The 24,073-nt window shown below is 46.3% G+C and overlaps 2 protein-coding genes and 1 long non-coding RNA gene across 17 annotated transcripts; 2 read left to right on the top strand and 1 right to left on the bottom strand.

The window, feature by feature from the left end:
- Positions 1–578: 578 nt before the first annotated feature.
- Positions 579–6,787, top strand: LOC123043164 (cysteine-rich receptor-like protein kinase 28). 8 transcript variants are annotated; one of them, XR_006419065.1, is made up of 13 exons: positions 579–796; positions 1,049–1,182; positions 1,309–1,564; positions 1,681–1,912; positions 2,192–2,345; positions 2,481–2,711; positions 3,522–3,629; positions 3,724–3,982; positions 4,813–5,047; positions 5,143–5,299; positions 5,405–5,638; positions 6,206–6,254; positions 6,390–6,787. XR_006419065.1 is itself a non-coding variant. In XM_044465528.1 (13 exons), exons 2-12 carry the CDS (start codon positions 1,081–1,083, stop codon positions 6,236–6,238), a joined length of 1,965 nt encoding a protein of 654 aa, XP_044321463.1. In that variant the 5' UTR covers positions 579–796; positions 1,049–1,080; the 3' UTR covers positions 6,239–6,254; positions 6,390–6,787. The 8 variants fall into 8 exon arrangements, 1 of the variants encoding a protein (XP_044321463.1); XR_006419063.1 differs by having other exon boundaries at positions 6,206–6,290; XR_006419064.1 differs by having other exon boundaries at positions 6,206–6,290; positions 6,373–6,787.
- Positions 6,788–9,407: 2,620 nt separating this feature from the next.
- LOC123043162 (putative receptor-like protein kinase At4g00960) lies at positions 9,408–12,269 on the top strand. Of its 8 annotated transcripts, none has more exons than XM_044465521.1 (7): positions 9,408–9,634; positions 9,765–9,929; positions 10,017–10,599; positions 10,711–10,966; positions 11,066–11,291; positions 11,386–11,536; positions 11,654–12,269. In XM_044465521.1, the coding sequence occupies exons 3-7, from the start codon at positions 10,507–10,509 to the stop codon at positions 11,825–11,827; spliced, it is 900 nt and encodes a 299-aa protein (XP_044321456.1). In that variant the 5' UTR covers positions 9,408–9,634; positions 9,765–9,929; positions 10,017–10,506; the 3' UTR covers positions 11,828–12,269. The 8 variants fall into 8 exon arrangements, with proteins under 8 accessions (XP_044321456.1, XP_044321458.1, XP_044321459.1 ...); XM_044465523.1 differs by having other exon boundaries at positions 9,437–9,634; positions 9,749–9,929; XM_044465525.1 differs by lacking the exon at positions 9,765–9,929 and having other exon boundaries at positions 9,453–9,634; positions 10,017–10,282; positions 10,450–10,599.
- A 1,720-nt stretch (positions 12,270–13,989) lies between these two features.
- LOC123043161 (uncharacterized) lies at positions 13,990–16,517 on the bottom strand. The gene is made up of 3 exons (XR_006419058.1): positions 16,007–16,517; positions 15,296–15,396; positions 13,990–14,378 (listed from the first exon to the last, which is right to left on the bottom strand). It is a non-coding gene; the product is annotated as an uncharacterized lncRNA (long non-coding RNA).
- Between the last annotated feature and the right edge of the window lie 7,556 nt (positions 16,518–24,073).

The following is a 24,073-nucleotide window of genomic DNA, read 5'->3' as shown; positions in this document are numbered from 1 at the left end:
CGGGCAAATTTGACAAATTTAACCTGTGGACGAAATCAAATCACAAAATGAACTGGTCGTGAAACTATTTCACGTGGCTGACCTTTTTGTGTGACGTCCGACACGAAGGCGTCACACTACACTATGCAACTCCTCACAGATAGGCGCTACACGCCTAGCCAGCATTGCACCCCAGCCCAGACTGCCTAAAAATTGCTAAGTCATTGTGCAGAGCCTAAGAGCTAGGCGCTGCACTGTATAGTGTGGCGCCTAGCTCTCAGGCGCTGCACTAGTAGTTGCATTACAAAATGAAGCAACCACTAGTGCAACGCCTAGAAGCTAGGCGCTACACTGTATAGTGTGGCGCCTAGCTCTCAGACGCTCACATTGACTTAGTAATTTTCGGATCATACGGGTGCGACGCTGGCCATGCGTGTAGCGCCTATCTATGAGGCGTTGCACAGTGTAGTGTGGCGCCTTCGTGTCGGGCGTCACACAAAAAAGTCAGCCGCGTGAAATAGTTTCACGGGCAGTTCATTGTGTGATTTAATTTCGTGTCAAATTTGTCAATTTTGCCGGGAGAGCGAGCGGTGCGCTCTGCGCTGTATATCGTACGGGAACGTTCTCCTTTCCTTTTTTTATAGTATGACCGGACGACCGGACTGTAGTGAGACCATACTTTACTCCATCTCTACTTTACCTGCCTGGTCGCCGGATCCAAAATCTAGCTAGGTTGCTACAGCTGGATGCGATCCAAATCGGCCAAGAGCAAGCAACTACTCCATCCATCTCCTCCCATCTCTGTCTGGGAACTCAGGTCAGTACTCATCCATCCACGATGGAGTAGTTCCATTCCGAATCTCTTTGCTCTCTCCAACGAATCGAACAAGTTAATGGCTGCCCCCGGCCGACGGGACCATTGACGCGTAGTACTATTGGAGACTCCACGCTGGATCTGGATCTGGATCTGTATCCGGACCTGGAGATTCGATAGCACGCCTACCAGTTTGTGAATGTCGCGCATATTCTCCGGTCTTATGTTTTTTTTTCCTTTATACGCAACCTTAAGATCATCGTCTCGGATAGGCTTGGGTGGCGGAGATGGACAGCACGTGCTTTAGACTCCATCAGCTTGAAGCCATTACAAACAACTTCTCAGGGGATCAAAAAGTAGGCAGCGGCGGGTATGGAGATGTTTACAAGGTATAGTATGACACTGATTGTTCTATTTTCTTTTCTATCTCTAGTTTGCAAGGACTAAATAAACAATATACCAGTTACCACCGCTGGCTTGGCTAGCTCAGTCGTGCTAACAACTGATCTTAACAGGCGGTGCTTAATGGCGAAGAGATTGCTGTGAAGAAGCTTCATGTTTTGCAAGGACTCGATGATGAGGATTTTCGCAATGAACTCTGTAACTTTAACAAGGTCAATCACAAAAATATCATACGGTTAATTGGCTACTGCCATGACACACACGAGAGATGCGTGGAATATGGAGGGGAACTTATCTTAGCGAGAATAGTGGAGCGACTTCTCTGCTTCGAGTATATGCAGGGGGGAAGCCTTGATAAGCATATTGGAGGTAATTATATTATGACCAACAGTTTGGTATATGTATTACTACTAGTTTGCATGACAAAGATGAATGGTTCTGAGGAGTGCGCACATTTTCTCTATCTTTTTCGCTTTTACTGCCAGATGAATCTTGCCTACTTGATTGGGCCACATGTTATAAAATCATTCAAGGGACATGCGAGGGATTAAATCACCTTCACAATGCACAGGAAAAACCAATTTTCCATCTGGACTTAAAGCCTTCTAATATATTGCTGGATAACAACATCACGCCGAAAATTACAGATTTACATTTCTCGACACGTGTTGCTTCAACAGAAGAATATTACAAAACAGAGATTATTAGAGGGACAATGTAAGTTGACAGATCATGCATGGTTTAAGCCGGTTGTTTATTCTTGTCATCCCTCCGTTCCTAAATATAAGTCTTTTTAGAGATTTTAATATAGACTACATACGGATGTATATAGACATATTTTATTGTGTAGATTCACTCATTTTGCTCTGTATGTAGTCCATATTGGATCTCTAAAAAGACTTATATTTAGGAACGGAGGTAGTAATGTTTTAAAACCGGGTTTTGTTTGTGCTTGCACTAACATGTTAGTATGTTAATTCTTGTGATATCATGCAGGAGCTATATGCCACCAGAATACATAGAATGTGGTATTGTATCAAACAAATTTGACGTGTTCAGTTTGGGTGCAGTAATTATAAGAGTGGTGGCAGGAAATAAGGGCTACTACCGTGGTCATCGTGAATTGTCTCGCACGCAGTTTATCGAGCTTGTAAGAAAAATTATCTGTTCTCTATAGCATGAACATACATAGGACTTCTCCACATTATACATCCATATTTTTGCACACAATCTAGGTGCACTATCTTCCTAGGGAAGTTTACTTATCCCGATTTTGTATATTCAGGTAGTTGAAAACTGGAAGGGAAGGTTGCAACCAAGTTCCGAGTATCGATCACACGACATAGACATATTACGGGTGCGTACATGTGTTGAGATGGCATTACGATGTGTGGACAGAGACCGGGAAAAAAGGCCCTGTATAGAGGATATTGTCCATGAACTGGAGGAACTAGAAGCTGAGATTAAGAGAATAATGTCAGTACCTCTTGAGGAGTCAAAAGTCTTAATACCGCAGGTACTTACATCGATCATCGTATGGTAACCATAAATATCTTTGGAGGCCTTTGTAACCTGTAGTGATTATTAGCTTACTTTGTGCTAATTTACTTAATGAAATGGTAATACATTAGTTCAAGTAGATGAATGGCCTTTCCTGCTATTGGTCGTCTAAGGTACGGCTCACTGGCTGAGCCATGTGATTTTCAGTACTGTGCCATGGCTGTGTATGCTGATCATAACAGCTAGCTCATGTCTTGATATAGTGAATGATAGTTTCGTTTTCTTTCTATGAGCAGATTCGTTGTCACTTGTCAGGCAGTATGCGGCCATGGATTTGTAACAGTAAGAGAAAACTGCTTATTTGCCATCAAAAAACTTCTGGTTTGCTGTATACATGCCACTCAACAAACACATCTTGCTTCCAACAGAACACGCATGTTTTGCTTATTTGCCTTTCTATGTTGTCGTTTCGTTAATGTCTTCTCACAGGATTGTCCGAGCAGACGATTCTCTTCTGATTTGATGGTGCTCGGCCATTCCACATAATCAAGAATCCAAATCCCAGAATACGAATCAATAATCTTTCACTGGCTGATGAAAGTAATGAAGTAATAGTATGGAAACTAATTATATTATTATAGTGCAAAATTGCAAAGGATAAAAAACAAAACTGTTTTGCAGGGATTAACGTTTGATTTTGAAGAAACATTATATATAATTTCAAGTTTTGTCTAATATTTATAGAATACATTTACTATTTGTTTTTTATGGATATGGTATAAACACAATGACAGCCCCTCACTAATTAAAGAAGCTTTTTATGCAGATGGGATCCAATCCATACCACCTCCCGTTACAACATTTGAAAGACATCACAGACAATTTCTGTGATGACCGCAAACTTGGTAGTGGTGGTTTTGGTGTCGTATATAAGGTATAAGGTTAAATAATATTTTTTTCCTCAAATATGTATCCATAATTGACCCACAAATCCATATATATCCATATAAATAACATACTTTATGCAGGGAGTGCTGCAAAATGGGAATATGGTTGCAGTGAAGAAGCTTGTGATGTCCACGCCGAAGTCACAGAACCAATTTGAGAATGAGGGTGATCTTCTTATGACACTGAAGCACCCAAATATAGTGCGACTATTGGGCTACTGCTATGAAACAGAACTTATATATGTGCCTTACAAAGATAAATTCGTTTTTGCTCAAGACACACAACATTTGCTTTGCTTGGAATATATGCCTAATGGAAGTCTTGACAATTACATTTCAGGTATGACATTCAGATATGGAATAGTTCTGGTTTCTCTATGTTTCATGTTGAGTTAGGATTTGGTGCTTTGGGGGCAATGTGCCCTGTGACATGACATCCGACCGCAGTTTCCTCATTTGTGGTGAAAAAGAGAGATCTAGTAAATGAACATATTAAAGGCAGCTTATATCGATGTACAAATCCTAGTACAATCGTCTCGATGGCTCGTTGCGTGTGGTAGGTTGGATGGTGGCGGTTTGGGCTGGTTTGGGTTGTTGTTAAACAGGCATACACAGCATACAGCACATGCACTTAAACGTACGATCTGACTCGCATGCAACACATGACTATCATGTATGACTTGATTCCCCCAAAGAAACATCCATGACTTGATGAGGCGACATGGTTTGCATGGATATATTAATGCAAAATTATAACTTACGTGTGCATGCATGGCTTGAGGATATCAAGCAATTTCGATCAGACGGCTATCAATAGTTTTTTTTCTTTTTGCGGGTGGGCTATCAATAGTTGAAGTGATGTGAAGGCACACATGTGAAGAGAAATCTAGTAGTGAAGGTTATCTATTTAGACATGAAAGATTTCTGTCTGTTTTCCCTTCGTGGATCTGATGGCTCATAGTTGCTGATTGCATGCCCCGCTCACATCAGATGAATTTGCTTTCATGATTCGTCCAAGTTGCTGTTTTTTTATCATATAATTTCTGGGCTTTACGTTCTTATGAATAAAAAGGAGATATATGGTAGTAACGTGGAAGTCCTTATTCAAGGAGCAACAAAATTATATTTTATAAGACTAACATTGATTGAATGGTTTTCTTTTATTTACAGATGCATATGTGTCTTCTGGACTTGATTGGCACACACGTTACAAAGTAATTGAGGGCATTGCCTTTGGTCTAAAGTATCTTCACGAGGAAGCTACCGTTCCCATTATTCACTTGGACCTAAAACCTCCTAACATATTGCTTGATGAAAATTTTGTACCAAAAATTACAGACTTCGGTCTGTCAAGATTGTTTCATCAAAATCAGACTATTCACACTGCAACTTATACTGGAACATTGTAAGTGAGGCACCTCATTATTTATCGCTTTTTAGTAATTGATGGTGTGTGTGTTCTCTACTTTTCTTTTGACAGTTTGTATTCACCAACTGCAGTGGTTACATGGCGCTAGAATACCAGCTACGAGGTATAATCACACCTATGGCAGACATATTCAGTTTGGGTGTAATAATCATGGAGGTAATAACGGGGCACAGGAAATACCCTTACCCAGATGATATCAGAAAGTCTTCCAAGGACTTCATCGAGCGAGTAAGACATGAGTTTGAACTTTCGAGACGAAGGTCCATTTGCACAAGACTATACGGCGTTACCACTGTATAGTAATATATCCACAATTTGTGTTCGATCTCACAGGAAGTTCAAAAATGGAGAATTAAGCTGCAAGAAGAACCAGGATATATATCACTAGAAGCAGACTGCCAACAAATAGAAAAATGCATTCAGATAGGTCTAATTTGCGTGAATCCTGAGCCAACAAAAAGGCCTACGGTGAAGAAAATTATTGATATGCTTCAAGGGTTGGAAAGTATGGAATGGTACATTCGCAACGAGGTAACCCCACCTGTAGCCCATGTATGATACCATCAGGTATTGGTAACTAACAGTATATTCCAAATACTAGTTTATATTTGAAGAAGGTATTTGCTTAATGCGTACTTTGTATGCCACTTAACTTGAGTTCCATTTGAACAACATTTTCTTCAGTCTAGTGTAACTAGGGTACTGCTCAATAGAGTAACTTTGTAGTCTGCATCTGACCCTTTAAATGTAAATCTAGGACGTTTTGGCTAGACCTCATCAATAAAAAGGTCTGTAAGAAATCAACTCTGTGTTGCATCAACTACTAAGTTAAAAATATCTTAATGTTTACTCCCACTGTTTCTCAAATAGTTGTCATTCTGGACAAATTTTTTGATGACTAACATCTTGTGAAATGCAAAAACAACTCTGAAACTTTGACAAATGGTATCTTATGATATGTTTAGATTATATACTTTGTATGTAGTTTGGTTGGAATGTAGAAGTCTGCTGAAAATTAAATTGCTAATAAACCTGCATCTTCGGAGATCGTGTCCATGCTGAAAGCAACAGCTTTAAAACAGCCGAGAGATTATAAACCAAGGAAAATCTAACCAGCAATCTGGTCCATTCCAGCTATCAATCGACGGCATCCAGGAGGAGCAGTAGATTACAACCAAAAGAGGTTTTCACAACAATATCCATTGCTTCTGTCTTCTTGGTATACCCTTTATATATCTTTAAGGAGTGTTAACTGGTTAACACTTGCATAACCTGATCGATTCTTGTATAATTTAAGTTAGCTTTGATTTCACCACAGGGCTTTGGATCTTGGTACATACTTTCTCCTCGTGAGTAGCGTTTCTGTTTGACGACAACTACACCCAAGCATTCAACTTGTTCGGTTTGCAGTCCTAGTTGTAGCCAGTGTATGTCACATCTGAAAGTGTCTTCTCCGCTCAAATAGAAATATTCAGTACCAGGGACAATGTCCCCAGGAGTTTGCACACAACAGCGGTTAGATGAAGGGCTGGTTGCACTTTTTCAGCTTTGCAAACTGTGTCAGATGATCCGGTATGATTTCTGTGAAGATTCTTTACTTCAGATTAGCCATTGAATTGCAATGATACGTGGCAGATCTATACTAGTACTTCTTTACAGCTCGAATTGTTCCATGTATCAGGACTGCAATAATTCAGTAATTTTATACTTTGTTTATACTTTTGCCCCTCTGTAAGTTTTCAATCCGTACCAACCTTTTTTGTATGCATAATCTGTAGGAAAACAGTTACTAGTTCACAGTTAAGTTGCTGCCCTGTCTTCACAGAGTTCATACTCTGTTTCCAGCACTTCAGATTGATTTTTATTGTCTTTGTTGCTATAAAGAAGTGATGGACTCTGTGATTCACAAGATATGACAGTATCCAAACAGCTTACATCGCTGTATACAAATAACTTACCACCCAGTGCCACTAGTTTCTGCATTCCTGGATTCTCCTCAATGAGAATCCGATGAATTACAATTCCTTGACAGAATCAGATCAGTGAGTAACATTAGGGAACAAAAGAAGTTCCAGCTTCTTCTGCATCCGTGTTAACAGGGAATGATTTGCAATACAATTAGGTTCCTGAATGAATACCGCCATGTGGCACGCCATCAGTGGGAATGAAATGACGGGCAGAGATACGTTAAAGGACGCGTGAATGGTTCGCCACAATAACTTAGCAAGTGGGCAGCTGAATAAGCTAAAATCCATGAGTGGGCACGAACGAAGGCGCCAACATGTAAAGAATTTTTCTAATAGCACAGGTAAAGAGTTACTTCCATTAATCGCCATGTTGAATCTACTTTTTTTAAAGTTTTATTGCCGCATGATCACTGCAACAAGAATCTATAAAAAATTGAGAAAATTTTGACAGTACTGAATCTATATTGTTTGAACCACTAACAGGAAGTGAGAACCGAGGAATGATGAAATATCAGTGTTTTAAATAGCGGGCTATGCCAAATAGCGCCAGTCCCCCAAATAGCCAGCTATTAGCGGACTATTGTACACGAATACCCTGCTCAAAAAGCTACCCCTCCGTCTCATAATGCAAGTCGTTTTTTGACACTACACTTCTGGGACGGAGGGAGTATAACGGAGCTATAATCGGCTATTTAAAACTACGTGAAATATTGATTCAGTTCATTTTTTTTTGCACTTACCTCCACAGGATGCTTGTTGTTGAACGCAATGATGTCTGCTAGCGAATGGACCGGAGAGTAGACCAAGTCTGACAAATACGCGTTTATGCTGAGCTTGAATTCTGCCTGCATCGCAATCCCCTCGTTGGAATAAATCTCAACCACTAGAGCGGTCAAATTGGCAGTGACGTCCAGCTTCTCGATCACCACTGCTCCAAGTTTTCTTTGGAAAAAAAGAATTAAAAATCAATTCATATTCACATTGATCTGCAGCCGGAGTACAGGATATTTTCCCGCATATGATTTGGGGTCAAGTCAACTTTGTTTACCAGCCACCCACCACCAGACGGATCAAAATTAAAGCTTGGTTGCCGCTGCTGGATGTTATCCACATCGCCAAAGAGCCAACAGCTAGCTCAGATTCATCTCCTTCGTGAATGATGTGACACACAATTAAATGAGGGAAAAGTGACTCCGCAGTTCCATTCCAAATCGCGAATGATGTGACACACAATTAAATGAGGGAAAAGTGGATGTGATATCATATTATGATACCGTATCATATTAAATGTTGTATTAGTTTGTGTGATGCATGACAGTTAATAAGGCAACCTAAGATACTAACTTATGATACTATGCATTACGAAAGTAATATCATAGACTAGTATCGTATGCATGGTATTAGTATATGATACTCCCCATTACAACCAGACTGAAGAGGTCGATCAAGCTTCCTATTTTGCTAGCTTCGTTTGAGACATATGCTTCTGGCTGAAAAAACCCAAGAAAAAGTAACAAAAAAAAACATTGGGAAAAAGTGACATCCGAGAACCCCCCCTATCCGAGGGCGGAGGGCCATTCTCTTTATTGCATTGAACATTCTTTGGTTGGAGATTGTCTTATCAGCAGCTAGCTAGAGATTTCATCTGGACCAATTTTTATATGATTGCTTTTAGTTTCATCCAAACTTCTATTTGTCCATACAATAAGACGTGTTGGTGCAAACAGAGTGTTAAATTACATATATTTTGACAGTACAAATTTTCTCCCTCCATTCAGCAAAACACGTTGGTGCAAACAGAGTGTTATCCCACGGTGACAGTGGGAAACACAAGAAAAATTACGTCTCCGCCTAAACCTTGGGAAACAGTGACATCTCCATTCTCTTTAGGGAAACATCTAACACCGGCCGACCGGCAAAACTCTCCGCCTTAAAAGCGACCTTGGTTGGATCGAGCCTTATCAGAACCACACATCGCTAACTAGCTGCATCCTTTTTCTCTAACAACCAACCATTCCTTTTCCCATACGTCTCACCTCCATCCCTCAGAGGGTCATTCTCTTTACTTGCGTTGAACTTTCAGACAAAATAAAAATAAAAATATTACAAATATTTTGTAAACCCCCAGCCGGGAGAAAAGCTGCAAATCCCCAGCCGGAGGTGCAAACAGAGTGTTAAATTACATATATTTTAACACTACAAATTTTCTAATATATTTTGATTAAAAAATTCGGACAAAGATAATAATAAAACTACCGAGATTTTTCGGAAACTGGGATTTCCAGCCCAAACCAGAAAAACCAGTTATGAGAAGAAAAAAAACTTGGGAAATAGTGACATCCGGGTACGCCAATCAGAGGGTCATTCTCTCTAATTGCGTTGAACATTCTTTGGTTGTAGATGGTCTTATCAGCTAGAGATGCCCGCTTTGCTTGTTTTCAGGTTCACCATAACTTTTCTCCGTCCATCCAGAAAGACGTGTTGCCTGCCGCTCGCCGGATCCCGGCGAAATCTTGATTGCTGTTGCCGCTGCTGGATGAGATCACCATAGCCGAAGAGCAAACAGCTCGATTGATCTCCTTCGACCTCTCTCCAGGTTAGACGTGTGATGTTGCATATTTTTTTTTAGATCAGGCCATGAGAGCCGAACCGCCGTCTTCCCCGTCTCCGGCGCTTCTTCCACCGCCGGATCCTCTCACCTCCACGGCAGTTTTTGCTGCGTGCAGTTCGTGGTGAAAGAGAGACCGAGAGAAGATAAGGGAGTTGAACGGGTGGTTATGACCGAGTCGTACTGCGCATGGATTGATGGTCTGCTTTATGCTTCTTTGCCGAGTTTCAGTTTTGTATGCTCCTGAAATTCAAAAACTGTTAGAAGCAGGCAGTATCGTGAGGTGAGGTCGTTGAACCGATTTTGGATCGGGTTGTCAGATCAATTTCATATGAAATGAAACTGGGGGCTGATGCTCCTTTTATCCCAGGAGACGAGTCATCGTCCCGTGCAGTGCCCCAGGTCCTCATGATTCGATAGGTCCACCGCCGTGTTGCATCAGCCACTCCCGCCTTTGCACCCAATCGTCACACAGGGGTGCTGCGGCCACCACGCCGACGAGTTGGTCACCAACGCGGCGTTTACCTTACCCGCCCACCAGACGGATCTAAATTATAGCTTGGTTGCTGCTGCGGGGTGTGATCCACATCTCCAAAGAGCAAACAACAAGTCGATTCATCTTCAACCTTTCGCCAGGTTCGTCATCTCCCTTAATTTCATTTAGATCGTCGGGCAGGGTGTGACTCCTCGATTCCATCACAAATCTTGAATGCATTCTGGCCTGATTCCGCAACTGCTCACAGATCTAGAGAGGTAAGGAAGGATGATTGAGAGAATGGCTACTAACACCTTTTCTTTCTCAGCAAGATTAACATCATCTTCTCTGGTAAGCGCTTGCCTGGGTGTGAGATAACTCCTACATGGATTTTACATTCGCTTTGCTTGATACTATCACGAAGAGTTTCTCAGAGGAACAAAAAATTGCCAGTGGTGGGTATGGAGATATTTACAGGGTATGCATGACTAGTTATTATATTTCCCATCTCCAATTGTCAAATTAGTAATTCCACCAACGCGTACAAGCTAGCTCGATCGTGCTATGTGCTAACAAGTGATTTCCACAGGCGGTGCATAATGGGGAAGAGATTGCTGTGAAGAGGCTTCATCATTTCCAAGGACTTGATGATCAGCAATTTCAAAATGAATTCCGTAACCTCAGCAAGGTCTCTCACAAAAATGTTATACGGTTAATTGGCTACTGCTATGAATCACGGAGTAAATATATGAAACACAACGGGGAACTTGTGTTTGCTAAAATGATGGAGCGACTACTCTGCTTTGAATATATGCAGGGCGGAAGCCTTGAGAAATACATCGCAGGTAAAGCATATTGCACGTAGTTGACCATAGTACTAGCTTTTTGCATGCCAAAGATAAATCAATCGATTATTTATTTCTTGTTCCTACTACTACTTGCAGACGAACCATGTAGACTTGACTGGCCCACATGTTATAAAATCATTCAAGGGATCTGTGACGGCTTAAATCACCTTCACAATGCACAGGAAAAAGCAATTTTCCATCTGGACTTGAAGCCTTCGAATATATTGCTGGGTAAAAACATGACTCCCAAGATTTCAGGTTTTGATTTGTCTGTTGATTCAACAGAAGGAATGGACCCGATAGCGATGAGAAGAGGAACACTGTAAGTCTTGATGTATCATGCATGTGCTATAAATCAAACACTTCTTTGTATTGCACTAACTGTTTGAATCTGTTGTGCTTATGATATCATACAGTGAGTACATGCCACCAGAATACATAGACAGCGGCATCATATCAAACAAGTTTGACGTGTTCAGTTTGGGCAGCATTATTATAAGAATGATGGACGGACATGGGGGTCCTTACCGTTATTCTGAAATGTCTCCCAACCAGTTTATTGAATATGTAGGGAGAATCATCTGTCTTTACCATGCATGTATATAGTTTTTTTTTCCACATTCTACCGGTTTATTTATTTTTGCACGCAATCTAAATGAGTTTATGCACCAATTTCGCATGCAGGTAAGTGAAAACTGGAAGAAAAGGTTGGAGAAATTGTCGGAGCATTCATCATACGAGATGGATATCCTACAAGTGCAGGCATGTGTTGAGATAGCATTTAGATGCTTGGAAGCCGATCGAAACAAAAGGCCTAGTATAGAGGAAATTATATGTGAACTGGGGTTAAGACAGTAATGTCGCCGCCTCCTGATCATAAACCTATCTCGTTTGTTCTGAATTCTCAGTCAAGCTCCAGCCCTGCTCCTGATCAGCCAACAGACCTAACTGAAGCTGAGATCAAGACAAATCTTGCTGAAGCTGAGATCAAGACAGACCTAACTGCACCTGAAATTAAGACAATATTATCAGGGCCTCCTGATCTGTCCGGTCTTGATTCTCCGTTATGCTCCAACACTGCACCTGATTACTCAATAGACCTAATTGAAGCTGCGATTGAGACAATAATGTCATTGCCTCTTGATGATAAATCTAAGGGATAAGTATATTTTTGGTCCCTCAACTTTACTGATAATATAAAAATGGTCCCTCAACTTCAAAACCAGAAAAATATAGTCATTTAACTTGTAAAACCGGATATTTTTCGCCCCTCCAGCCAATCAAGGTGGTTTTGAGCTGACATGGACCTGGTATTGACCTTCGATCTCACGACATCAGCGCCACGTCACACAGAACGGTCTGAATCTCTCTTTCTCTCTCCCGACATGGGTCAGTGTATCCGAGTTGTATATGCCAGTGGTGTTTGATGTGTCGCGGTAGCTGACAGGTCGAAGGGCTGGGTTTTCTAGCTATAGCAGGATGGCGGTGACGCATGGCCATCCAACAGACTGTACATTGTCGATCTCATGCAGGAAGGACTGAGCTCGCCTCGACACGAACGTATAGAAGCTGATCGATTCCTCCACACGCACGTACACAACAAGCAAAGCTGATCGATCCCTCATGTGCAAGCTAGCCATGCAAGCCAATTTGCCGCTGGCCTCACGTCATCTGCCCTGTCGGCGTCGACCAGGGGTGCGCGCATGCCGTCGAGCATGGGAACGCCATGGACGTCAGGCCGTGCGTGTTCGACCGCTCGGCACGCGTTGCCCATGCGCTCGGCGTCCTCTAACATGGGCACATGGCCTCAGCGATTGAGCACGGGAACGCCATGGACACCGGGTCGTACGTGTTCGACCGCTAAGGCGCTCAGCATGCACGTTGTCCAAGTGCTCGTCGTCCATACGCTCGGCATCTAGCTAGCTTTTCACATGAGCATCTGTGAGGGATATACCCCACGGTATGACCCGGCCGGGCTTGGCATTTTCATTGGTAACTCGCCGGAGGACTGGCGACTCATGAGTCCGGCGTCTCACTGGTCTGACAACTCGAGGGCCTGGCGACTCACGGATGACCCTGACGGCGGGTCAGATAGAAGACAAGGCCCAAGGCCCAGAAGGCCGGCACATGCTATGGTGGGCCGACTTAAGAAAAAAGTCATAAGAAATATTCCCTTACAAAGGAAGCAAGACTAGGACTCCACTTTTACTGAGTAATCCTAATCCTACTAGGACTAGTCATGTAACCCGCCCCTTCAACATATATAAGGAGGGGCAGGGCACCTCAAGAGGGACAAAAAAAGAATCATTAAGGCTAGACACAAAGAGAGGAGAGCCGGATTTACGACGTCTCCCTCATGAGCATAATGAGACCTAGCCACAAACAGCATGTAGCGCTATTACCGGATGATGTTTCCCGGGGCCCGAAGTTGTCTAAATCCACTACACCACGGTAGAGCTTCTGTGACACATCAATGTGTCGGTATAGGGTACCTTTGCCGACAGATAAGATGTAGCTAACAACAATGCTGACAGAAGATGAAAGAGTCGGAGGACTTGCTGTGGGCAAAGGTATTGCCTTACTTCCCAACACTTTTTCAGTCGGCATACACCCTACCTACGCCGATAGATGGGATGTCCACATACACCCTGCCTACGCCAACACTTTATCAGACAATATACACCCTACCTACACCGACAGATAACGTGCCCACATACACCCTACCTATGCCGACACTTTATTAGCCATGCACACCATATCTATGCCAACAGATAGTCTATCAACATACACCCTACCTACACTGACAGATAAATTGCTGGTATAGTGATGTGTAGCCAAAACAATTTATATACAAGCTATAAACATATTCAGTTGTTACCAATGTATACAAGCTCTAAACAGATTCAATTATTATCCTCACATCCACAAGCAGGTTCAAGATGAACACATATTGTACAACAATGAAAATATGTTCACAAACATGCATATAAATTGAATGCAAATTGACAAACACATCAATCTTGGCAAAGCATAGTTTCAACCATCTTAACAATCACCCAGAACACACAAGTCACAGAAAGATGAGCACTATTTGCTTGTGTGAGAGACTTCAGTTAGATGGTCCAGAACACACAAGTCTGTATCCACTTGCACAAAGTGCAAGCTCCAAAATATCTGAAACACCAAATGGTCTAGAAGACACATAAGATCCATGATTACAGGTTGGTTGGTCCATAAACACTTCAAAGTCATCACGTCCATGTGCACCCCATGAGGTAACCTTTCCATCCACCATCTGGTTTCTGCTGCATGTGTGCAACCATGGTTCCCAGTGAGGTAGCCATCCGTTCTCCGCCCATTGGCCATGCTGCATGCTGGTGGTCATGGTTCCTGGCTATTGTCGGCAAGACTAAAAGTAATTTGTTTCTCATCAGGCATTGTAATTATGACAAGTGTATGTAACAACACTATTTGCATCTATTTTTTACTCTAACTAGTAAGTGTGCACATGCAATGCACATATAACCACATGAAGATATTTTCTCATTCATCCTAGTCAAGAGGAAATTATTCAAAAAAATTCTCTCTTTCCTAGCAACCCTAGTCATTTGAACCGTTGCTTATTAGTTTGATGAAATAGGAGATGGTAAGCAGTTGTAGATAATGACCTCCCTTCCAGCTTATCAAAAATAATATTATGATTTTATCGGAAACAGTGAAAGAATAGTATGTAGTTATAATTAACAAAAACATAATTTCTACAATATAAAGTTGAGGCAGACAGAGGTAACAGTCAAGGATGACATGTCAAATTCCAATGTAGATAGAGCATAAATGCAGTACATAAAAATATTCTGATATAAAGAGTGACCCCAAGAGAAACAATGGCAAAGCATTAACTGGCAGACGCTTGTATAATAAAGTAGGATCCCAGATCAAGCCACAGGGAAATAACAAGTCCAGGCAATATAAATTATGGAACAATGCAGAGGCTGAGCAACCATCTTCCATTATCTAAAAAATAAGTTAAGCATATGAATAGAACAAGAGAAATTTTTGATAAGATCTCCAGTCATTGCAAACTTCACACATTTCATGATGGCAGAACAAACATAATGTTCCGACGGAACAATTTGTAGGCACTGGAGCATGCTGATAAAATTTAATATGCTAGAACAAAGGTAGGCAATTTTGTACAATAAATGGTTTCGGTGCAAAGGTCATATTAGTCCATGGAGTAACCACAACAACAACCAATCAGTCCATGGAGAAGACAAAATAACAACATCCACTACAGAGTGGCTGGGTAGGGAGCGAGAGGCAAACCTGAAATAGTGTTGCTGGGCCATGTGGATGGCCTTGCGAGGTTGTGGTTGTCGAACCATCATGCCTGCTGAAGCTCCTTCTGCACCATCTCTTTTCCTTGCCTTCAACAATCACAAAATTAAGCACAAACTGACAACAGTATAATAAATGGATTTTTCTTTAACATCAAACTAACTTGCAGTATAGGTCTACAAGCAGATAAGACAATAAAGATATAGGAGAATATTTGGAACCATAGAAGTACAGGGAGATTGAAAACACAAGCCTGACATGTTCTTCGCAACAGATAATTTTGATTATTTCTTCTAAAGCATACCTACTATGCCCTGAACTGAACCAAACTGAAGTATACTGATTAAGTCTGGACAAACAACGCTCTTGTAATACATCAACCAGGAAACAATTCCAAAATATACAAATAAGATCAACCTGAGCAGTTTACTTGTTACTCACAACAGATAAAAAAATTCAAATTGACTTCAAGAAATAACATCATTGGTACATATATGCCTTGTGGTGAAGGGTGTCGCTAATGGTCAAATATATTACACTTCACCGAGAAACTTCAGAACACCGAAGCAAATGTTTTTTTTATGATACCAGCTTGAAGTTCAGATATCATTTTGTTGAACAACTATCCACCTATATGGCTGTTCATTCAATACAACATCAGGTACAGAGAAGGAAATCTCAGGACGAGTTGATACTTACCTCAGGCACGGTGCCAGCTGGCTTCGGGAGGGGCGTAGCTCGAAGGGGATGGATCCCCGGTAGCAGCAGGTCCAGCAGCAGCGCGAGCCCGCAGATGGAGCCCCGGTAGCAGCAGATCCAGCAGCAGCGAGAACCTGGAGATGGAGCCCCGGCAACAGCAGGTGGGACAGCAGCGGGAGCCCGGAGATGGAGCCCCGGCAGCAGCAGGAACGGGGATTGGCAAGGACGACAGCGGGATGTCGAGGGGGCGGCGCGAGGATGGCGGTTCGATGTGCATCGAGAGGGCGGCGGCTCGATCTCAGGATATGGAGCTCGGGGGGGAGGGGCAGACTGCAAGGACTGGTGGATGACGGGGTGGAGCTAGGGGGCGGGGTAGTGCGAGCTCCAAGACGACGGCTTGACGACGGGGTGGAGCGCGAGGCCGGCGGCAGGACTGTGGATCGAGCACGAGGGCGGCGGCGGCGGGCACGGGTTAGGGTTGTGGAGTTGGGTTCGAGAGGAAGATGGGGGTAATTTGCACAGCCGTGGCGGATATTTTGCACGAACACCCCAATATTTCCCCCCTCGCGCCGAAATCGCGCGCCACAAGTTTCCAACCTTCGGTCCATTGACACGTGTCCATCTATGCCGACACTTAGTCCGTGTCCATACACCCAACATACACCGACACATTTTAGGTTGCTACATACCTACCTACGCCGGCTGAAAAACTGCCATGGTCCACACATATGCCGACACATAACATGTTATTAAGCAATTACTGAGAGATACATTGTTGCTTCATGATTGCTGACTTTTAGTGTGTCCACAATGATGTACCTCTGCCGACACATGATCCGAAGACAAAACATAAAAGCTGTGGTGACAGTTATTTTGTGAGGATTACTGGACCTTTGCCCACAAAAATGTGTCACCTAACATCTACCGTGGTGCAGTGATCCTTGCCTTGTGTGTTACATCTCTCGTCCTGATCAACCCCTCTCAAGCTACCACATGGATGTGTTGGCCTCACGATTAAGTCCCTCACACTAGGACATTTCCCGTGACAATTTCACGACAGTTGGCGCCCACCGTAGGACTTGCACATGATGGTGTTGAGTTCTTGAAGGGAGTCCTCCAGGGATCGAAAAGCTCGCAATTGGACGGATGAAGAAAGAGCCGGCGTGGAGCAATCACTCAGGATAACCCCGCGTATAAGAGATTAAGATCAAAAGAAATTATGGTTGGGTCTGTGTACCGCCACTGCGATCTACAATCCATCAAGACCGACAGGAGATTGATTTCGTCTGTGCGTCACCTCCTACGATTCGTCAAAATTTGCCGGCTCCCAGTCGGAGGAAGAAGAACACGTAATTGTCATCGTGATCTGCTATGTGGCGGTACTCACGCACGAATCCTACAAGGAGTCCACATGATGTGCTTTGGACAAACCGGTCAAGAAAAGGAACAGCCACTCGAAGGAAAAAGTTAAATTCGATGCCCAACCGCTGTACGGACAGCCGGATAGCGATCAAACAGCCAATTCTGACGTGACGCTGTCCGCGCGTGCCACGAGTCCTGAGGCCGGCCTCTGCACCTGCTGTCCTTAGTACAACCCCGTGGTGGCAAAGTATTGATCACAGATGCCGCCATGCGCGAAACTCAAGCCTTACAAGTTATACACCCAGATCATTCTTTTGGTTTTCCTACAAAATACAGAAAAGCAGTCATCATGGGATGACCGTGGGACTAGTACTCCTATTAAAATACAGTACTAGTTGTTCTCTTCTAGCAGTAGTTGCACGATTTTCCAAACCAGAATCACGTGAGGGACCAAGGTACTACTTAGCCAAAGTGAATACATGGGTACTAATCAGAATCACATGTGTTGAGTATATGTGTTATGTGCATATTGTGTATTGGGTGCGCCTTCTAGTTCTTAGTATAGTTGAGGTCTATGGTCCATCTTTATATATCATATATACGTGCCTATGCACGAAGAGCAATACATCGTGCAATTCACATGATCTACAGTATCAGTTTTTTAGTTACGACCTCGCTTCCGCCTTGCCGCCGCCGCCGCGCGTCTCTTCCGCGCCGCCGCCACCGCCGCCAGCGCCCTGTGGCGCCCGCTCCTAAACCTAGCTGCGTCGGCGCTGTAGCTTTCCTAGCTCCCGTCGCAGGTACTGCCTACTCGCCCACGCGCCGTACGTATTGATGCTGCCTTCATCTAGCTAGCCACGTACGGCTGCTGCTTCAATCCACCACGTACGGCTGCTGCTTCCATCTAGCCAACTAGCTAGCTTACACGTACATCGCTTGTCGCTAGCCACCTCGCCTGCTCGCCTCTTTCCAGCTCGTCCGCTCGTCTGCGTCCCTGCTGCTTCTCTGCTCGCCTACTATCCAGCCGGATCGCTCGAAGCCGCTTCTGTCGCTAGCCGCCGCTGCCTGCGCGTCGACCGCCGCCGCCCAGCCGTCGCCGCCGGACCAGCGATGGCGTCAACCGGCCCGTCCGCCGCCGCCTCTACCGTCCCGCCGCCGGCGCCCTATGGCGCGGCCCCGCCGCCGTACGGGGCGGCCGCCACCTACGGCCAACAAGTTTTTCCGGTGAACCATCTGGTCTACCTGGCACCGCAGTTGCCGTCAGGGCTGCTATCCATACCGTACGGGCCTCCCACCCCTTCTGCGCCTCATGCGTACTCCGCAGCTCCGCAGCCGTATGGAGAGTACCCATCACCGCAGCTGAGTGGTGGTTACGGCTTTACCATGGCGTCTCCGTCCCCGTCGTCGACCCTGCCGCCGGCGCCCTGGGACCCGGTGCTCCTCACCGGGCTGCATGCCGTTCCTACGCCGAACAACTACACTGAAGGTGGTGATTCGTACATGGACACCGGTGCTACGGCTCACATGTTTGCTCATCCAGGTAACCTTGCTTCCTTCACTCCTGTCTTCACCGACCGCCGCATCATTGTCGACGACGGTTCCACACTTCCGATCACACATGTTGGGCACACTTCTTTTCCTTCTACTTCTACGTCTTTATCTTTGTCTAACATACTTGTGTCTCCTCATCTTATTAAGAATCTTATCTCCATTCATTATTTCACTCGTGAAAATCCTGTCACTGTTGAATTTGACGAGTTTGATTTTAGTGTCAAGGCCGCTCGAACCAAGATGGTACTTCACCGATGTGACAGCCCTGACGAGCTCTATCCGTTGCATTCACCCTCATCCACCACCACCGCACCGGTCGCTCTCTCCGCTAGAGTTGATCTCTGGCACGCTCGCTTGGCTCACCCCAACCCGTCACACTTCGTCATATTCTTAGAAGTTTCAGTTTCAGTTGCAATAAGATCGAGGATCACACTTGTCATGCCTGCCGAGTCGGCAAACACGTTCGCCTGCCATTTAATAATTCCACCACCATTGCTTCTTTTCCTTTTCAGTTGATTCATAGCGATGTGTGGACCTCTCCGGTTCCTAGTAACTCGGGCTATTTATATTATCTGGTCATTCTTGATGATTATTCTCATTATGTGTGGACTTTTCCTTTGCGCAGAAAGTCGAATGCACTCTCTACCTTGACGGCTTTTTACTCCTATGTCCGCACGCAATTAGGGCGTCCCATCCTTGCGCTTCAGACGGACAATGGAAAAGAATTCGACAACCTTGCTTTCCGCACTTTTTTGGCGCATCACGACACCGTTTTCCGCCTCACATGCTCGTACACTTCACAACAGAACGGTCGAGCCGAACGCGTCCTTCGCACTCTGAATGACTGCGTTCGCACGCTCCTATTTCATGCCAACATGCCGCCTCGTTTCTGGCCGGACGCACTCGCCACTGCATCACTTCTTCTTAACCTTCGACCCTGCCGCCCACGGTGGAACTATGCACCTCACCATCTTCTCTTTGGTACGCCCCGTCTTATGACGACTTGCGTATTTTTGGGTGCCTTTGCTATCCCAGCACTGCTGACACTGCTTCTCACAAGCTTGCACCTCGATCTGTCGCTTGCATCTTCATCGGCTACCCCTCTAACTCCAAGGGATGTCGGTGCTATGATCCCGTCTCCCACCGTGTGTTCACCTCCCGACACGTTTACTTTGATGAGCATGTGTTTCCGTTTCAGCAGGTACCCCCAGCTGTTCCTCCCGCCACCGGTGACGCCGACTCCTCGACGCCTCTCCCAGGGCCCTCGCGCGCCTCTCTTGGCCCGCCCCCGGCTTTGAGGCGTGCCCCCCGCATACGGCGCCTCCTATAGCCGCGGCGCTGTCGCCCCCGACATTGGTGCCCGCGGCCTGCTCGCCGCCCGTGGCCCCCTCGGCGCCCACGGCCCCCTCGGCGCCCGTGGCCCCCCAGTGCCCGCGGCCCCCTTGGCGCTCCCGGCCCGCCCCCAGCCCACTGCGGCCCCTCGGCGCCCCCGGCGCCCCCGGCCTCCTCGGCGCCCTCGGCCCCCTCAGCGCCCCTGGCGCATGCGCCCCCCCCCCAGTGCCTGCGGCCCCCGTGGCCGGTCCGGCCACCTGCGCTCATACGGGCGTTTTTCGCCCGAGCTCGCACTACGCCTCGGATGACTACGTCCATGCGGCATCCAGCTCTGAGCCGTCGCCGTTGCCGTCCTCCGTTTGAGCCGCACTTCGTGACCCGCTCTGGATGGCTGCAATGCAAGAGGAGTTTGACGCCTTGTTGAGCAACCGGATGTGGCAGCTTGTTCCCCGTCCCCGGCACGCCAACGTGATTACCGGAAAGTGGGTCTTTAAACACAAGCTCCGTTCTGATGGTACCCTTGATCACTATAAAGCGCGCTGGGTCGTTCGTGGCTTCCGACAGCGTGCTGGCATTGACTTCACCGACACCTTTGCTCCGGTTGTCAAGCCCGGCACGATACGCACGGTTCTCCACCTTGCAGTCTCCCGTGCTTGGCCGATGCACCAGATGGACGTCTCCAACGCCTTCCTCCATGGTCACCTCGAGGAGCAGGTCTTCTTCCAGCAGCCCACCGGGTTTGTTGACCCGGCGCTTCCCGACCACGTGTGCCTGCTTTCGCGGTCCTTGTACGGACTCAAGCAGGCTCCGCGCGCTTGGTACCAGCGCATCGCGGTGTTTCTCCACCAGCTTGGGTTCCGCTCTACCCGCTCGGACGCCTCGCTCTTCGTCTATCATCAGGGCTCTGACACGGCCTACTTGCTGCTCTATGTCGGCGACATCATCCTAACGGCATGTACGGCTGGTCTTCTCAGTCAGCTCACGACTCATCTTCGTGCTGAGTTCGCCATCAAGGACTTGGGTCCTTTGCACTACTTCCTCGGTGTCGAGGTGGTGCGCCGTCCGGATGGCTTCTTTCTTCATCAGCGGAAGTACGCTCACGAGCTCCTGGAGCACGCCGGCATGCTTAACTGCAAGCCCACCGCTACGCCTGTTGATACGAAGGCCAAGCTTTCTGCTACGGATGGTTCTCCTGCTTCGGATGCTGCTTTCTATCGGTCTATCGTTGGTGCTCTCCAGTACCTCACTATGACTCGTCCGGAGATTCAGTATGTCGTGCAGCAGGTGTGTCTTCATATGCATGCTCCTCGAGACGTTCACTGGGCTACCGTCAAGCGGATTCTCCGCTATATCTGTGGAACTACGGATCTTGGCGTCGTGCTTCACGCCTCCGCCGACACCGCCCTTACCGCCTACTCCGATGCAGACTGGGCGGGCTGCCCTGACACTCGTCGCTCCACTTCGGGGTATTGTGTTTACCTTGGACCCTCACTTATCTCGTGGTCGTCCAAGCGGCAGCCTACGGTCTCTCATTCCAGTGCTGAGGCTGAGTCTCATGCGGTAGCCAACGCTGTCGCCGAGTGTTCATGGCTTTGCCAGTTGCTTCAGGAGCTCTCTTGTCCTGTTGACCGTGCCACAGTGGTCTACTGCGACAACGTCTCGGCGGTCTACCTCTCCGCTAACCCGGTGCATCATCGACGGACCAAGCATATTGAGTTGGATATTCATTTTGTTCGGCAACAAGTGGCCCTTGGTCATATTCGCGTTTTACACGTCCCTACTTCCCAACAATTTTTCGACATCATGACCAAGGGCTTGCCTACGGCGTCATTTGAGGAGTTCCGGTCCAGTCTTTGCGTCAGCCGCGGTGCCGCTTCGACTACGGGGGGGTGTTGAGTATATGTGTTATGTGCATATTGTGTATTGGGCCCGCCTCCTAGTTCCTTGTATAGTTGAGGTCCGTGGCCCCCTTTGTACATCATATATACGTGCCTATGCACGAAGAGCAATACATCGTGCAATTCACATAATCTACAACATGAGTAGAAGATACAGTGGATTTACAGGAGCACTAATTGATGGCTACTAATATGGAGACTGCTGTCAAAAGGTGGGTCAGAGCTGCCCCCGCATGGACCTCTCGTCGAGCTGCGCGCTTCTGCCGGCGTGCCTCCGCTGTTAAAGCCGCCTTGGCCGGTTGCTGTTGTCCTCCAGTCGCCTCCCGCAAGTCGACGTTGCGGGCGCGCCGGCCGGCTCCCATGGTGTGCGCTGAGCTGCTGGCCACCTCCGAGTCGCCGCCTACGGCCGGCTGGCTCCGCGTCCATTGCTTCGCCACTCATCTACCGAGTCTCGCCTGCGCTAAGCCGCCACCATGGGTTTGCCTCGCGGCAACTGCTTGATCCGCTATCACTGACTGGCCTAAGTCGCCGTCTGTTCAGCCGCCCTGGATCCTTTTATTCTGTCAGATACAGCAGGTTAAATACTTATGGTTTCCTACGCCGTGGCCCTCTGCTACTTCAAGGTGCCGTCACTCTGCGCCCCTGCGCGTGGTCGCTTGTTACAGAACCGCAGCTGCGCCCGTTTCTGTCGAGACGGTCCGTTGAAGAGCAAAGCCACCTCTGCCATGTTGAGCCGCTGGGGGCTATATTGAGTCGCCAGTCCGTCTGAGCCATCTCTGTCTCGATGAATGGATCATCCGTCATCTGAACAAATCAGGTGATATCCATTCAAAGTTTTCTTATTAGCACATATTATATTTGTCAAAAGAGCAATTTATCTTTGCCTTGGTCGGCAATATTGTTTATGCAGGACAATTGTTCATTGCAAGAGCGATGGCCGTGTCATAGATGTATAGCTTCCGCCATCATTATCACGCGCCAGCATCTGACCGTGTCATGTTGCTCGACGAACACGCGTGCAAACCGCCGCCTCTGCGGCCCAATTTACATCAACACGACGCGGCTAACTCGCCCGTCCACGCGGCGGACCACGTCTGCGATTGACTTGAACGTCCGCACAGGCTTACAACACCGCGGTTGACTCATCTGTCTGCTCCCGCGGGCGAAACATCTGTGATTGATTTCAGCTTCACTGTGGTGATCATCAACTCCGTGGTGGATAATTTACGGTTTAAACATATCAGGTGAAATCCATCCAGTGTATTTTCATATTAAATAATAATCTCTTTAAAAGAGCAATTACTCTGGCTTGCGATATTTTTTGGGTGCAGGGCAAATGTTCATTGCAAGAGCGATGGTCATATAAAGGATATCATGCATCGGACCCGCCATAATGATCTATGAATATATGTGCAAGCCACGGCCTCTGAAGTCCGGTCTACATCGACATGCGGCCGACTCGCCTATCCGCGCCGGCTTACAACGCCGCGGCTGACTCTCTCATCCGCACTGGCTTACAACGCCGCGGCCGACTCTCTCGTCCGCACCGGCTTACAACGCCGCGATTGACTTACCTGTCCGCACAGGTTTACAACGCCGCGGCCGGTTCATATGTCCGAGCCACCTCTAATACTGTGGACGTCTCTACCGTCCGTCTATTGCGGCCTGGTCTACATCGACACACCAGGGCCACACCTGTCTGCATGAGCGGTTTATTTAGTATGAGCAAGTCACTTCTTGGGTAGCCTGTTTTTCTTTTAACAAATTGGAGGAAAATTATCATATATAATCAACCGTCGTCTGCACTGGATGGCCCAATGAGCAGGCGTACAAGTCGCCGCTACTACAGTTTGGTTAACTTCAAACAGCCAGTTGGAAGGAACCATTGGCCGAGTTGCTGACACGGCTCATACGGGATCATTGA

The sequence above is a fragment of the Triticum aestivum genome, chromosome 2B (assembly GCF_018294505.1).
Source record: "Triticum aestivum cultivar Chinese Spring chromosome 2B, IWGSC CS RefSeq v2.1, whole genome shotgun sequence".
NCBI classification, from domain to species: Eukaryota; Viridiplantae; Streptophyta; class Magnoliopsida; order Poales; family Poaceae; genus Triticum; species Triticum aestivum.
The sequence above is the reverse complement of the archived record's forward strand: the minus strand, read 5'-3'. Positions and strand labels throughout refer to the sequence as shown.